The 14622-nt window shown below is 45.5% G+C and overlaps 1 protein-coding gene across 1 annotated transcript in view; it reads right to left on the bottom strand.

The window, feature by feature from the left end:
• Window positions 1-14622, bottom strand: part of CSMD2 (CUB and Sushi multiple domains 2) — a 602688-nt gene that overhangs the window by 15310 nt on the left and 572756 nt on the right. The window contains exons 59-65 of the mRNA XM_033228874.1: window positions 11644-11820; window positions 10066-10245; window positions 9462-9635; window positions 5750-5923; window positions 5338-5411; window positions 2082-2193; window positions 1335-1514 (exon numbers count right to left, since the gene is read on the bottom strand). Of these exons, the coding sequence (XP_033084765.1) occupies window positions 1335-1514; window positions 2082-2193; window positions 5338-5411; window positions 5750-5923; window positions 9462-9635; window positions 10066-10245; window positions 11644-11820 (1071 nt within the window). The remainder of the gene's footprint in view (window positions 1-1334; window positions 1515-2081; window positions 2194-5337; window positions 5412-5749; window positions 5924-9461; window positions 9636-10065; window positions 10246-11643; window positions 11821-14622) is intronic.

The following is a 14622-nucleotide window of genomic DNA, read 5'->3' as shown; positions in this document are numbered from 1 at the left end:
AAGAACAACTACTGTGTGATTCCACTAACATGAGGTACTTAGAATAGGCAAATTCACAGAGGCAGAAAGTATGACAGCAGTTTCTATAGGCTAAGAGAAGGGGGAAATGGCAGTTACTGTTTAATGGGTATGGAGTTTCTGTTCAAGATAATGAAAAAATTCTGGAAATGGATAGTGGTGATGGCTGTGCAATATCATAAACATAACTGATGCCACTGAATTGTACACTTAAAATTTTATATTATGTATATTCTATCACAATAAAAACTTAATAAACATACTTCAATAAATGTACTTTATATCACTACCATATGTGGAAAACAAAAGAAATTTACAAGCGATACAATGAAAATAAAACACCATTAGTAAGTTCTAGCTCTGATACAATCTCTGACCCTGAAGGCTTCCCTCTGAGTGGCAGGATAGCAAAATAGTTCATAGATCCTAAAGTTAGACCATCAGGGTATGGAGCTTCAGCTCTTAACCTTTCTCACCTGGGGACCTTGGATACATTAATTAACTTCTCTGTGCCCTAGTTTCCTCATATATTAAATAGCCTCATAGGATCTTGTGAAGATTAAATGAGTTGAAACATACAAAGCACGTAGCACAATGCCTGGTATCTGGTAAGGTCAGTGTCTATTAGAGAGTTTAATGCTATTCCAGCACTGAACTAATCCTTTATCCTTAATCCTTTCTCTCAAGACTGGACTCAGACATCACCTTCTCCAGGAAGTCCTCCCTGACTTCTCCTTTCTCCCACTTTAGTGCCCTTCCTCCTCATTCCTACAGCATTTGGCACATCTCCATGTTCCTCCAGGTACTCCAGATATAAAATCTGATAATATGTCTGTCTTCCACATGGCAGGGTTGTGTTTTTCCCCTCCGAATCCCTCATGCTTAGTGCAGGCATGGGGCCTCATGAACTCTCAATCAATAGAGAACGAGTGAATGAAGAGGGGAAGGAGGTCTGGGACATCCTCATAACCCCAAGGGACCTACAGGCAGGTGCTGTTTTATCAAGGGTATAATATGCGTAATGTGTCACTCCAGGTTGGTGGAAGAAAGCACTTTCCTCTGCCCGATGATGAAATGTGATCCTGTGAGTGTTTCAGCCCAGGCAAAGGGGGCAACCCTTGGGGTGGGTTGAGTATGCACCCTTTTGGACCGCTCTCTGGTTTGCTCTTCTAGACCCAGAACCTTAGAAAATCAGAAGCAGGATCCAGCTCCTGGAAATGCGATTCCTTCCTTCTCTTTTGCCCTCTTTCAGCTCAAGCTCAGCTGGCACCTTCAGCCTCCCACCCTGGAGAGCTTCCCTGAGCAGGCACACTCACCCAGGCAGATGGGCGGCTTGCCTGTCCAGCTGCCATCCGCCTTGCAGGTGCGGTGCTCGGAGCCACCCTTGAGGGAGAAGCCCTCCTGGCAGGAGTAGATGAGCGTGTAGCCCATGGAGGGCAAGTCCAGGGCCCCGACGTTGGCATGCGTTGGCGTTTCTGGCTGCCTGCAGTGGTGGGCTGGATGAGAGGAAAGATCTTGTTGGACCGGAGGAGATTAGGGGCTTCAGGGGCCCTTTTGAGCATTCCTCTGTTCCTAGATAGAATATCCTCTTCCTTCCCCTTCTAGTCCCTTTCATGCCAAGCATCCCCCTTCCCTAATCCTCCACCCTAACCGCAAGCTCTGTGTCGAGAGGAATGGCCAAGATGGAGATCATGTGGATATCGGCTTGGTTGACTCTGGGCATGGGGAACCTAAGCCTGCAGCACTTCCTGAGGGTAAAGGAGTCATTGGGTCAAAAGCTTGATCTCTCCACCCTGAGGCCTGGCCTTGTAGTTGTTAGTTTTTGCTGCTGCCACTGGATAGTTTTCTCTTTGCTAAGGCATAGGGACTGCCTTCCAGCATCAGAGAGGCTTTTGTGTGGAAGTCCTCTGTGAGGCCCTAACGCGTAAGGACTACAAAGAGACCAATGTCGGTTCACATGGGGAGTTGTGAGCTCCCTGTCATTCAGAGGATCCAAGCATGTCCCAGATGCCCAGCTGGGGCAAGAGGAATTTTCCTGGGATGTGGGTGAAGTCTGCACTCACGGACACAGTCAGGCGGGGTTCCACTCCAGGTCAGGTTTGGGAGGCAGGTCCTGGTGGTGGAGCCCTGAAGCAGGTAGCCCTTTAGACAGCGGAAGAGGACTGTGCTTCCAACCTGCGGCAAGGACACAAAGTCCCATCGGCCCCTTCCTTCCAGCAGTGCTTCCTACATCTGTCCCTTGACCACTTTCCCACGGCCCAACTCCTCCCCTGCTGTTGCCTGCAAAACTCTTTTTCTGATTCTCTGCCTGGTTAAATTTTCTTCCTCCTTTGAGGCAGTTGATATGATGCCTCCTCCACAAGGCCTCATCTAATAGCCTGAACAAAGTTATAATATTACACTCTGTTGTGGACACAGTGCCTGATTCAGAGTCAGAAGACCCTGGATCCGAGTTCTGGCTTCTGCATTTACTCAGGACAGGCTACGTGGAATGCTCTAAACTTTAGTCTTCCTAAGGATAAAGTGGGGATGACCATCCTTGCCACAATCACACTGGAATGTTGTGACACTCAAATGTGATGGCGGGTTTGACAGCGTTTTACAAAATGTGAAGAAGAGCGTAAATTAAATATCGTGTGTGTGTCCCTTTCCTTGATGAAACTACAAATTCTTTAAGGATGGGAGACTTGTCTTTACAGATATGGCCCCCACAGAATCTGTTGAATGAACTGCCACCCTCCCTCCCCACTCTGCTCAGTTATGTTCCCCGTCTTCACCCTCCACCAGCCCCTCGCTGTACAACCCGACACTCCCGCAACTACAGTCTCCATCTCTCCCTACCCAATCCACTTGGTGTAATGTGGCTAGATCTGTTTCCTACACTGCAACTTGGATTATACTACTTCCCAGCTCAAACACTCATATGTCCCTATTACCTACTGGAATATGTGCAAATGCAACGTGTAACTCTTAATTTCCACTCCCTTCTTCCATGCTGAACACTTTTTATCTTGGATTTCATCATTTGACTTAACAAATGGCACCTTTATCCATGCAGTTGTGCAAATAAAAAACCTCCAGTCATCTTTGATCCCTTTGACCCCACAATCCATCCCATCAATGAGTCCTCTTGGTTCTACCTACAAAACGTATCCTGAACAAGCGTTCAGGATCACTTCTCACCTTCTCTTTCCCTGAAGTCATGACAACAGTGTCCTCCTTGTCTAAGTGCTTCCATTCTCAATTGCCTGAGTAATATTTCAAATGAAGAATCAGATTGTGTCACCTTCAAATGGCATTTTGGATAAAATCGAAAATACTTATCATGGCTTCAAGGCCCTGCATGACCTGTCCGACGCTGCTGCCTTTGCAAAAATTATGTGATATCTGACATACACAAAGTAATATATGGAACACATATAAAGTATAATAATAAAGTGGACATTTTAGATTGAATCCACATGCAACTTAAGAGCTAGAACGTTATGGACATGGTTGTAATGTCCTAGGGGCTCTTTCCCTGTTCTGTTCCTCAACACTCCTCCGTAGTAAAGGCTGTCTGGAAATTTGTGTTAATTTCCTTGCCTTGTTAAAAAACGATCCTACCACATATGTGCATACATATCTCTAAACAATTTAATACGTTTTTGCTGGTTTTAATATTTATAAAAGTTGTGTCATGCCACCTTTGCCACTTGATAGTATGTTTCTAAGATGCATCTATATCATGCAGAGCTGTAGTTCATTCATTGTCTTTGCTGTATAATAATCCACCACGTGACTATACCCACAACCTTTCCTGTCTCTTGGTAACATGTGCAAGAGTGTCTCTGGGATATGTTTGCAGAGGTGGAACTTTTGGGTCATAGAGTGTGTGAATGTTTAACTTTACACACCAGGACCAAGCTGTTTTCCACCCTAGCCTCGCTCTGGACTACATTTCCTTCTCCTCTCTCATGGGGCTGAAAACTTGCTAGCTGGCCTGTTTTCCACTCCCTTCTTCCATGCTGAACACTTTTTTGTCTTGGATTTCATCCCAGGCTGCTAAACACTTCCCTCAGCACTCCTGTGCACCAGCCTTTCGTTCAGCCAGGAATGTCACCCTGCTCTGCACAGGGCTAGCCCTTCTCATCATGGAGGCCACAGTTCAAATGTCACCCTTCCCTAACTACCCTTCTTAAAATGGCAACCCACCCCGTTCACACCCCTTTATATCACACTGTGTAGCATCTAGTGCTGTCAGAAGCTAGCTTGTTTATTTATTTACCATCTTCAGCCGGGCAGTTCCCTTCAAACAGGCACCCAGCCTGTCCTGTTCCTGCTGTATTCCTAGCACCTAGCACAGTTCAGTGCCATAAGCACATGCCGAGTGAGTACAGACCGAGTGAATAAGTCACATTACTTGACTAGATCCCAGCCTGTCATGTCCAGGTTAGTCTGATATTTTCCTGGGCAAGTCTTGGACTCCAGCTAATTGTCTTGCCTTGAACACACCCATACTTTCCTCTTCTTCCTTTTCTCTGTTCAATGTATCCCAACCCAGACTGTTCAGGTTCTCTCCTCCCAAAGCTCATCTGAGATGTGTCCGCAGGGCCTGCATCCTGATGGGCCAGGCATGCCGACGGGCCTGCCTCATGTGTGACACATGTTCATTGCCACTGTGCATTAGCCCAGTGTCTGTGGGTGGGGTGGGCACCTTGAGGACAGAGGTCTGTCTGTCTTACTCATTTCTGTATTTCCACAACCACCCTGCCCAGGATTGGCTGGAAGTGTTCGTGGAACTGCACGCCACTGTCCTTTCTCATCAGTTTCTCTGATGGATGTTAGGGTCCTTCTGTTTCTGCAGGGTGCTCCCATGGAGCACTGTTCAAAGAGGCAGAGGGCTTTCTTTCTGCGCTTTCCAAGCTCTTGTCCTTCCCAAGTGCTGTCCTGAGGAAGGTCCCTGGGTCCTCTTTTTTTTTTTTTTGAGATGGAGTCTCGCTCTGTCGCCCAGGCTGGAGTGCGGTGGCACGATCTCGGCTCACTGCAAGCTCCGCCTCCTGGGTTCACACCATTCTCCTGCCTCAGCCTCCCGAGTAGCTGGGACTACAGGCACCCACCACCACGCCCGACAAATTTTTTGTATTTTTAGTAGAGACGGGGTTTCACCGTGTTAGCCAGGATGGTCTCCATCTCCTGACCTCGTGATCCGCCCATCTCGGCCTCCCAAAGTGCTGGGATTACAGGCGTGAGCCACTGCGTCCGGCCCCTGGGTCCTCTTACGGCAGTGACAGGAAGGGATAGGATGTAGGAAGGCCCTATCTTGGCTGACCTCCTTACCTGGTAGCCCTGAGAATTGTTCTGTATCCCAAACTGTGGCACGCCAGGGTCTGCACACGTGGTCAGGGTTGGATCTGGATGGCCAAAACAAAGACACAGATCACATGGTCATGGAAGCCTTCACTGCCTCGTCTCACTCTGGGAAATAGGTGTAGAAAAGAAAATGGGGCCACATCGTGACCTCCCTGCCCACTGAGATCCCCACCTGAGCCTTGGCCCTAGCTGCCTATTTGACTCTTTGAAGCACACTAGCTCTGGCTATTTTACATCCTGCTGCAGAAGCTCAGAGGAGGAGATGCTCCCTTTTGCAGATGAGACCACTGAAGACATGGAAGGAAAGTGATCATCTCAGGCCCCAAAGAAGGTCCCTCCTCCCCAGCCAGGATACTCTCTGCCCCAGATGACCTCTCACCTATGCAGCTGGGCTGGGTGCCACTCCACGTCCCATCTGACTGGCAAAACCTGCGTGGAGAACCCACCAGCACCAGAGGGGGATGGCAGGAAAAGGAGACAGATGACCTGTAGGAGAAGCCTCGGTCCTCTCTCCTACCACGGGGTGGGACACCAGGATCCCCGCAGAACACAGCTGGGAAGACGAAGGGAGAAAGGCACGTCTAAGCTGCTTTCTGGAACCCAATCTTCCAGTCCCACACCCCCACCTTTGTTCTTTGCACTGTTCCCTTCCTAGTTGAGCTTGAACTCTGGGAACCGGGACAGCCCAGGTAGCTGCTTCCGCCCACTGCGGTGCTGCGGCTGATGGGGGCTTCCTCTCCCTTCTACATTCAAAGTGCCTATTAATAATGATCCAAGTAATGGAGTAACATTACAGGAAGTTTATAACATGAAGGGAAAATAAATGACAATCCCACTCTCCAAAACTTTTTTTTCCATTTTCACACACATTCTTTTCTAGTCTTTGTTCAGTTGTATGTAAACTTGTGCGGAGTGGCAAAGCCAAGTCCATGTGATCGTAAATCTTGTTTCATTCATTTAGCATTATCTTGTAAACATTTTCTATGTTTATGACATCATCATCGTTATTGGCTACACAATTAGCAACAAGTGGTTGTGCCATAATTATATTTTATCATAACCCTTATATTGGGCATTTTCTGTTATACAGTTATATATAACTCTTCTTTCACAGGCATTATTTTCTTTTTTGTTTTTTCTTTTCATGTGTATTACTTTCTTAGGAGAATTCTCTAGGAGTGAACTTATTCTTTCTAAAGGGTTGAACATGTTCACAGCTCTTGATGTGTAGTGTCAAATGTCTTTCCCTAAAGGGTACACATTTACAGTGCGGTAGATAGTGTACGGGTATACCCATTTCATTCAGGCCATGTTAACATCAGGGAGTGTCACTAAAAATTGACTACCAAAGGCAAAGCTCACCATGATATCACTTCAAGCATTGCTTTATGCTATGATGCAAATGTGTGTGTGTGTGTGTGTGTGTGTTTGTATGTGTACACAGAGACATGAGGTACATAACCACATGCAAAATAAAATGAAGCTGGACTGGGGTAGTATACAGGTATACCCATTTCATTCAGGTCATGTTAACATCAGGGAGTGTCACTAAAAATTGACTACCAAAGGCAAAGCTCACCATGATATCACTTCAAGCATCGCTTTATGCTATGATGCAAATGTGTGTGTGTGTGTTTGTATGTGTACACAGAATCATGAGGTACATAACCACATGCAAAATAAAATGAAGCTGGACCTGGGTAGTATACGGGTATACCCATTTCATTCAGGCCATGTTAACATCAGGGAGTGTCACTAAAAACTGACTACCAAAGGCAAAGCTCACCATGATATCACTTCAAGCATCACTTTATGCTATAATGCAAATGTGTGTGTGTGTGTGTGTGTGTGTGTTTGTATATGTACATAGAGTCATGAGGTACATAACCACATGCAAAATAAAATGAAGCTGGACCTGCAGCCTCTGCCCTGAAGGTTGGGGAGTCTATGCTGACCAGTTAGAAGTCAGTTTAAAAATTGATTGATGAGAAGTTACTGTATCCAGAAGGAGGCAACAGGAAGAACCAGAAACACAAACAGCTGACAAGTGAAGAGCAAATGGCGTGGCCTTTCTCATAAGCAATGTGATGCCAATTAAAGTAATGAGCTATCTTTTTAAGCTCCTCAGGCTGGTAAATATTTAAAAATACTGGCACAATCCATTGTTGATGAGGCTGTGCATCCAGAAACATTCTCATAAACTGCTGTGGGGAATGTAAATTGGGACACTTTCTAGAAGACAGTTTGACAACATATGTCAAGAAGGGAGGCGTGACTGCCCTCGGCCCAGCATTGTCATGCCTAGGGCTTTGCTGCAGGAGTAAAGAAAGGCAATTTTTTTTTTTTTTTGAGAATGACAAGAGGGTTTTGGTGATTACAGAAATTTAAAATCACTGTATTAAACCAGCTTAATAAAAAACACACATTGGCCAGGCACAGTGGCTCATGCCTGTAATCCCAGCACTTTGAGAGGCCGAGGCAGGCAGATCACCTGAGCCTCCCAAGGAGCTGGGGTTACAGATGTGCACCACTACACCTGGCTAATTTTTTTTTTTTTTTTTTGAGACGGAGTCTCACTCTGTCGCCCAGGCTGGAATGCAGTGGCGCAATCTCGGCTCACTGCAAGCTCCGCCTCCTGGGTTCACGCCATTCTCCTGCCTCAGCCTCCCGAGTAGCTGGGACTACAGGCGCCCGCCACCATGCCTGGCTAATTTTTGTATTTTTAGTACAGACAAGGTTTCACCTTGTTAGCTAGGATGGTCTCTATCTCCTGACCTCGTGATTCTCCCACCTCGGCCTCCCAAAGTGATTACAGGCGTGAGCCACTGGGCCCGGCCAAGAAAGGCAATTTTCAGGAATACATATTGCAGAACTGCTTCTAACATGATTAAGTTGGAGATAATCTAAATTCATCACCAGTGCGAAAAGATTAAACAACTTGTATCTACAAGGAAATTCTTTAAAGCCATTAAAAATGATGATGCATAGATCAGTAAATACTGACAAAGAAAGGTAGAAAGGTATTGATGAAAAGGTTTTGGTGGCCTATCAATTAATATAAGTTATGAAACAGTACGTACAGCATGAGCCAATACCAGTTCTTGAAAATGTATACATATCACTATCTATGCAAAAATGCACAGTGATTCACATGGGACACCATCAAAAGCTGGACTGTGGTTATCATTGGAAAGTGCGAGTTCAGATGACTTTTACTTTCTTTTTTGTATTTTCTAATGGGTAAAATTTTTCCATGATGACGTAATTCATTGTTAAAAGGCACTTCAGCTATTTCTCCAGAGGAAAAGCAAGGTTGCTGAGTCCAGACTTGACCCTGGTAGTATGTGAAGGTTGGAGAGGGTAACATTACACCAAACGTCTGTGTCCAGTTTTGAGCTGCTGGCCCTAACCTCTGAGGAAATTCCCAGATGGAAGCAAATTTTCAGAGGAACTCAAAACAGCATCATGAGTAGGTGGATAGTTTTCTGCAGAATTAGATAAATGGCAATTAGAAAAATACATCCTACTGTTCGTCCAAAGCACGGGCATGGAGAAAACCTTCCAGAGCCCATTCACGGGGTGTGACAAGAATAAGTGACCCAGAACCTGCTTACTGGGGATCTCAGTAAGGAGTAAGCCCTGGAATAGACTTGGGGCTCCTCAGGATACAATTGGGCCAGGTGGATAAAAAATAAAGCAACTCACCAGAAAAGCACAGGTTTCCCAGAAGTCTTTTCTGTGCAGGCCATTTTTCATGAAAACAGATATGTATCTAGCACTGGGTACCCCCAGATCTTTTAGTACTATTCCATACAGTTAACAACCCTTCAGGTAAAAAAACCACCGCCAATATCTCCAGCTTAATTTCCTTCTGTGACTCTAGACAGTGTCTCACACCAGGGCTCAATTAAGGGATCCTCATTTTCTTCCTTTCCACTTCCTTCCCTCTTTGATAGTGTCTTTGATGAAGCTCCTCCCTGGTTTTGGGGAGGGGACTACCGATTCTGGGCCTTCCAGGCACAAAGCTCCAAGGAAGCAAGGGGAAGGAGCTATTGAATAGGATGCACCAAAGGCCCTTGTGAGCAACTTACGGAAACACTGAGGTAGCTCTCCGGTCCAGGACCCATTTCCCTCACAGGTGAGCACCGCGGGCAGGGAGAGCTGGTACCCCTCCAGGCAGGCATAAGTCACACTTGAGCCCCACATGAAGTCAGACCCCACCACCTTCCCATTGGGGATGAGTGGAGGCGGCTTGCACATGAGAGCTGGAGGGAGACCAAAGAAGGCTGAGTTCTGATGCTGTCCTGGGAAACCAGCCCGCATCACCGTCATTGATATCACCGACTACCCTGCACCCGCCTGGAGCCTGGGCTAAGCAGGAAGAACCAGAATGGGGCCCTCTTACTGTGGGAGTTCTGATCTTTTTGTACCTTACAATGCCCTCTCTCAAGTGTGACAACCCAGTCCTCTGTTTGCGGGATCCTCCCCTCAATGTTCATGGCCCAGGCCTTATCTTGGTACTTCTGATTCTCTCCTGGCAGATGTTCAGGGGACAGTTTTCTCACCTTGAACATTCCCTGATAAGATGTTAGGGTTGGCCTTTCATCCCTCTCCCCTCTAGATAGATGCTCAGGGCCTACATCTCACTTTCGTATCTTTTTGGCCCTCTGTCCACATCTGCAGCCCCAGACACACCTTTGCAGACGGGCTTGGTTCCATTCCATGTCCGGTCCTTGGTGCAGCTCAGCACAGATACTCTGTGTGACTCCATCATATAGCCAGGGACACACTGATATGTCACAGTTTTGTTGTACCTGAAGTCATTGCCCAGTCGAAGGCCATTGGCTGGAATCCCAGGGTCACCACAGTTTATGACTAGGATAAGAGAGATACAGCATTGTTCACTCCCAGCCGGGACCCCACTTCTCCAATACCATCCCTATCACTCCCTGCACACATCCAAGAATGGAAACTGTCAGATCAGGGATGCCCTGTCTCCTCACAGGATCCCAGTTGGACATTACCCATTGTAAATTTCTTTTTTTTTAAGTCAGGGTCTCACTCTGTCACCCAGGCTGGAGTGCAGAGGCACAGTCATGGCTCACTGCAGCCTCAAACTCCTAGGTTCATGCAATCCTCCCACCTCAGTCTTCTGAGTAGCTGGGACTACAGGCAGGAGCCACCACACCAGCTTGCCCATTTTAAATTTTGTTTGGTCAAATCCCTGGCATTAGCCCTGTTCTTGCCCACACTGTCCTTAGGTACCACTGCAACTTGGGCTATGAAGGTTCACCTTATTCAAAGTGCCCCCTCTAAGAGGAAGTATCCAGAGGCCTCAGTTCCTAAAAGAGGCTGGGGCCCAGGGAAAGGGAGTTTTCTGTTTGAAGAGCCTCAGGTATATTAATGAATCACATAAGACAATTGATTTGTCTGCTGAGGGGTACATCTTATCACCTGCTGTTGTACCTAGAAGGCCTCTGTAGGCCCAACAGCACCTACAGAGGACTCGTAGGGACGACAGCCTGGAAGCAGGGTCTTATGGCCCATGAAAGGGTTATGCCTATGTCATCATATAATTGAGGGTGGGGCTTGGTGAGCTCTGGTCTCAAAACCAAAGTGAACTTGACACGGGATTTCAGACGGAGCTGAAATCACAGACTAGGGCTTTGACAGGGAGAATCTTATCACATTTCCTCATCCCATCTCTTCCCTCCATCTGGATCCCACAGTGACTCACTTTTCCTGGAAAAGGTCTGGGATGACCCTTGAGAGAAGCAAGAAATGGGAGCTGAGAGGCTACACTGTGCTCAGGAACCCCTACTGGGTGGGGTCGAGTACAAGGAGAGAACGAAGCAACAAAGATGGCGGATAGCTGCATCTTTGAAGTGAAAAGAGAATCAGGTTGAGCTATGGGGTTTGATCCTAAGAGAGAAAAGGGAAAGCCCAAGGAATTGGCTAGAGCCTGAGAAATGGCCAATATACATTCTCTGCCTCTGTGAGAGTCAGCCATCTCATATAAAAAATGGGGATAACAGTAGCTACTTCCTGGAGTTATGGTGAAGATCAAACGACATGTGCATATGAAACAAAGTACTTCGCTCAGTGGCTGCCACACAGCATATGCTCAACAGAGGCTATGCATGTGATTCTCGTTCAGGCTCAAGTCCCACCATCCCAACCATCCTGCACCATCTTCCATGGACAGCCTTCTTCTCTGGCATGCAGGATCTGGGCCACTGTTGGCCATGGAGCCCATAGGGCCTGGGCTCTCACCGAGGCACTCAGGGTCACTGCCTGTCCAGGTACCATTGACTGAGCAGTGACGGCTGAGCAGGCCTGTGGCGTAGTATCCTTCCCGACACTCATAGACGATAGAGCTGGAGAAAACCAGGCCATCACTGAACACGACTCGGGCATTACTTGGAGTCCCAGGGTTCCCACAAGAGATCACTAGGAAGACAAAAACACATGTTATTCAACAGAACAATGGTGGTCATCATCTGGGGGGACTAAGAACTGCCCAGTGGAAGCCACATGCTACCTTGGGACCCTGTGGATAGAAATGCCTCTCATGCTGCTTTTGTATCGAATTATCTCACCCCTAGACAGGAAGGAGAGACCCCTATGAATCTTTCGAATTTTCTCAACAAATTCCAGTTTTTTAAAGAAAAAAGATGATCTATTCTATTATCGTCCTTAAAATTTTGAACACAATTGCGTAATATCACCAAATATCCAATCAGTGCTTGATTTTCCTCAGTTGTCTTTCTCTTTTTTTAACAGTTGATTTGTTTGAATCAGGATCCAAATAGGGTCCACATATGACATTTGGTTGACACGTCTCTAAGACTTTAAACCCAGAGACGATTATTTCTGCTTCTATAATTTATTTGTTACAGAAACCAGAACATCTGTCCTGTAGAACGTCACACTTTCTGGATTTTGCTAACTGCATCAATGAGATATAGTTTAACATATTCCTCTATCCCCTGTAGTTCCTTTCTGTAATCAACTTCCACCTTTTGGCAATGGTATTCATAGGTGGTTTTGGGCCTTTCCTACTGCATTGGATCAGGAAGCACAGAATGTCTGTGTGTTTTCTGGTTCATGATGTTGAGGCTCATCAATGATTTCCGGCTTATCTGCCTAATGTGGCATTATGAGGTTTCCATTAGTTTTTCACTTAATAGTTTTAGCAGTCAGTGACCAGATTCATTATTTCATTAGGGATTGGAAAGTGGTGATATTCTATCATTCTTTCTGCATTAGCTAGAGTTCTTTAAGAAAGAAATTTTCTATCATCAAATATTTGCTTATCCTGAAATACCGTTCATATAGGAAGGCAAGATAATGCTTGATTTTTTGTGTGTGGTTTTTATTTTAAATCAAATGTCAGAATAATGAGTTGGTTTCCTAGCAAACTCCAAAGGTAACCAATGTGTTTATTTAAGAATCATTTTGAACTCATGGGTCTAAAGATATTTTTTATGTTCCCATCCATTGCCATTATTATTCTTATTGATGCTCAGATTCTCCATCTTTAGCCAATAGGAGCCTCTTCCAGTTGGCTCCCGAGTCCCGTTAACATGACCTCAGTTATCTTTGGTGGAATCCTTGCTGGATTGACAAGATGTTCCGTATTTGTCTTGTATATTTCCTGCACCAGCCTGGAAATTAGTCATTTCTCCAAAGAGTCTAGTTTCTTTTAATGGAGAACGGACCACAATCCAGGCACTAAGAGTACTCATTGCCACTGACCTGGTCATTGATTCTAGACTTTTAGAGTCAGAGCTGGCAAAATAACTTCTTAAATCGAAAATACACTGGGATCATGTGGAAGTAGACAGTGGAAAAACAGATAATAGAGACTGGGAAGGGTGAGTCAGGAGGATGAAGAGAAGTGGGTTAAAGGGCATGGAAATGCAGTTAGAAAGAAGAAATAAGTTCAATGCTTGATATCAGAGTAGGGAGACTGTAGTCAAAAATGTATTGTACTTGGGTGATGGATACTCTAAATGCCCTGACTTGACCACTGTGCATTATATGTATATATAAAACAAAACTTCACATGTACCCCATACATGAACAAATACAACATAATTAAAAAGAGAAAATGTATTATGAGTTTATACTGATATTATCAATCCAAATTTAGGATTAAAGTTTTTTCCTTAACTTTTAAATTTTTATATTTTCTCTCTTTTATTCTGAAAATCTTCTTAATGACAATAAATAACTTTTTTTTTTTTTTTTTTTTTTGAGACGGAGTCTTGCTCTATCGCCCTGGCTGGAGTGCAGTGGCCGGATCTCAGCTCACTGCAAGCTCCGCCTCCCGGGTTTACGCCATTCTCCTGCCTCAGCCTCCGGAGTAGCTGGGACTACAGGCGCCCGCCACCTCACCCGGCTAGTTTTTTGTATTTTTAGTAGAGACAGGGTTTCACCGTGTTAGCCAGGATGGTCTCGATCTCCTGACCTCGTGATCCGCCCGTCTCGGCGTCCCAAAGTGCTGGGATTACAGGCTTGAGCCACCGCGCCCGGCCAATAAATAACTTATAACTTGTGTTTTTTTTATCCATATATATTATGGTATTGCATATACAATAGTTTCAGGATAGTAATATCAATGTTATTGTTAACAATATGATTGCCGCCGGGCGCGGTGGCTCAAGCCTGTAATCCCAGCACTTTGGGAGGCCGAGACGGGTGGATCACGAGGTCAGGAGATCGAGACCATCCTGGCTAACACGGTGAAACCCCGTCTCTACTAAAAATACAAAAACCTAGCCGGGCGCGGTGGCAGGCGCCTGTAGTCCCAGCTACTTGGGGGGCTGAGGCAGGAGAATGGTGTAAACCCGGGAGGCGGAGCTTGCAGTGAGCTGAAATCTGGCCACTGCACTCCAGCCTGGGCGACAGAGCGAAACTCCGTCTCAAAAAAAAAAAAAAAAAAAACAATATGATTGCCGAAAACAGTTTAAGATTCTTTTGTAGTTCTCTTTGTCCTTAGGATACACACCACAGTCAAATTCCATTTTTTTCAAGTCAGTTGAAATAATTATTGGGGTTATTACGTCATCAACTTGATACATAGTTAGGTTCATTTGTTTCCATAAGGATTCTAATATTTAGAGATCGCATGTTTCTAATCTTTGATTTAATTTTCTGAATATGTACAACATTTATGTGGTCCCAAAATAAAATCTACAAAATGATTCCTATACAATTAGCACAACAGATAGGCCTTTGCATTCATTC

The sequence above is a fragment of the Trachypithecus francoisi genome, unplaced genomic scaffold (assembly GCF_009764315.1).
Source record: "Trachypithecus francoisi isolate TF-2019V2 unplaced genomic scaffold, Tfra_2.0 Lachesis_group12, whole genome shotgun sequence".
NCBI lineage: Eukaryota > Metazoa > Chordata > Mammalia > Primates > Cercopithecidae > Trachypithecus > Trachypithecus francoisi.
The sequence above is the reverse complement of the archived record's forward strand: the minus strand, read 5'-3'. Positions and strand labels throughout refer to the sequence as shown.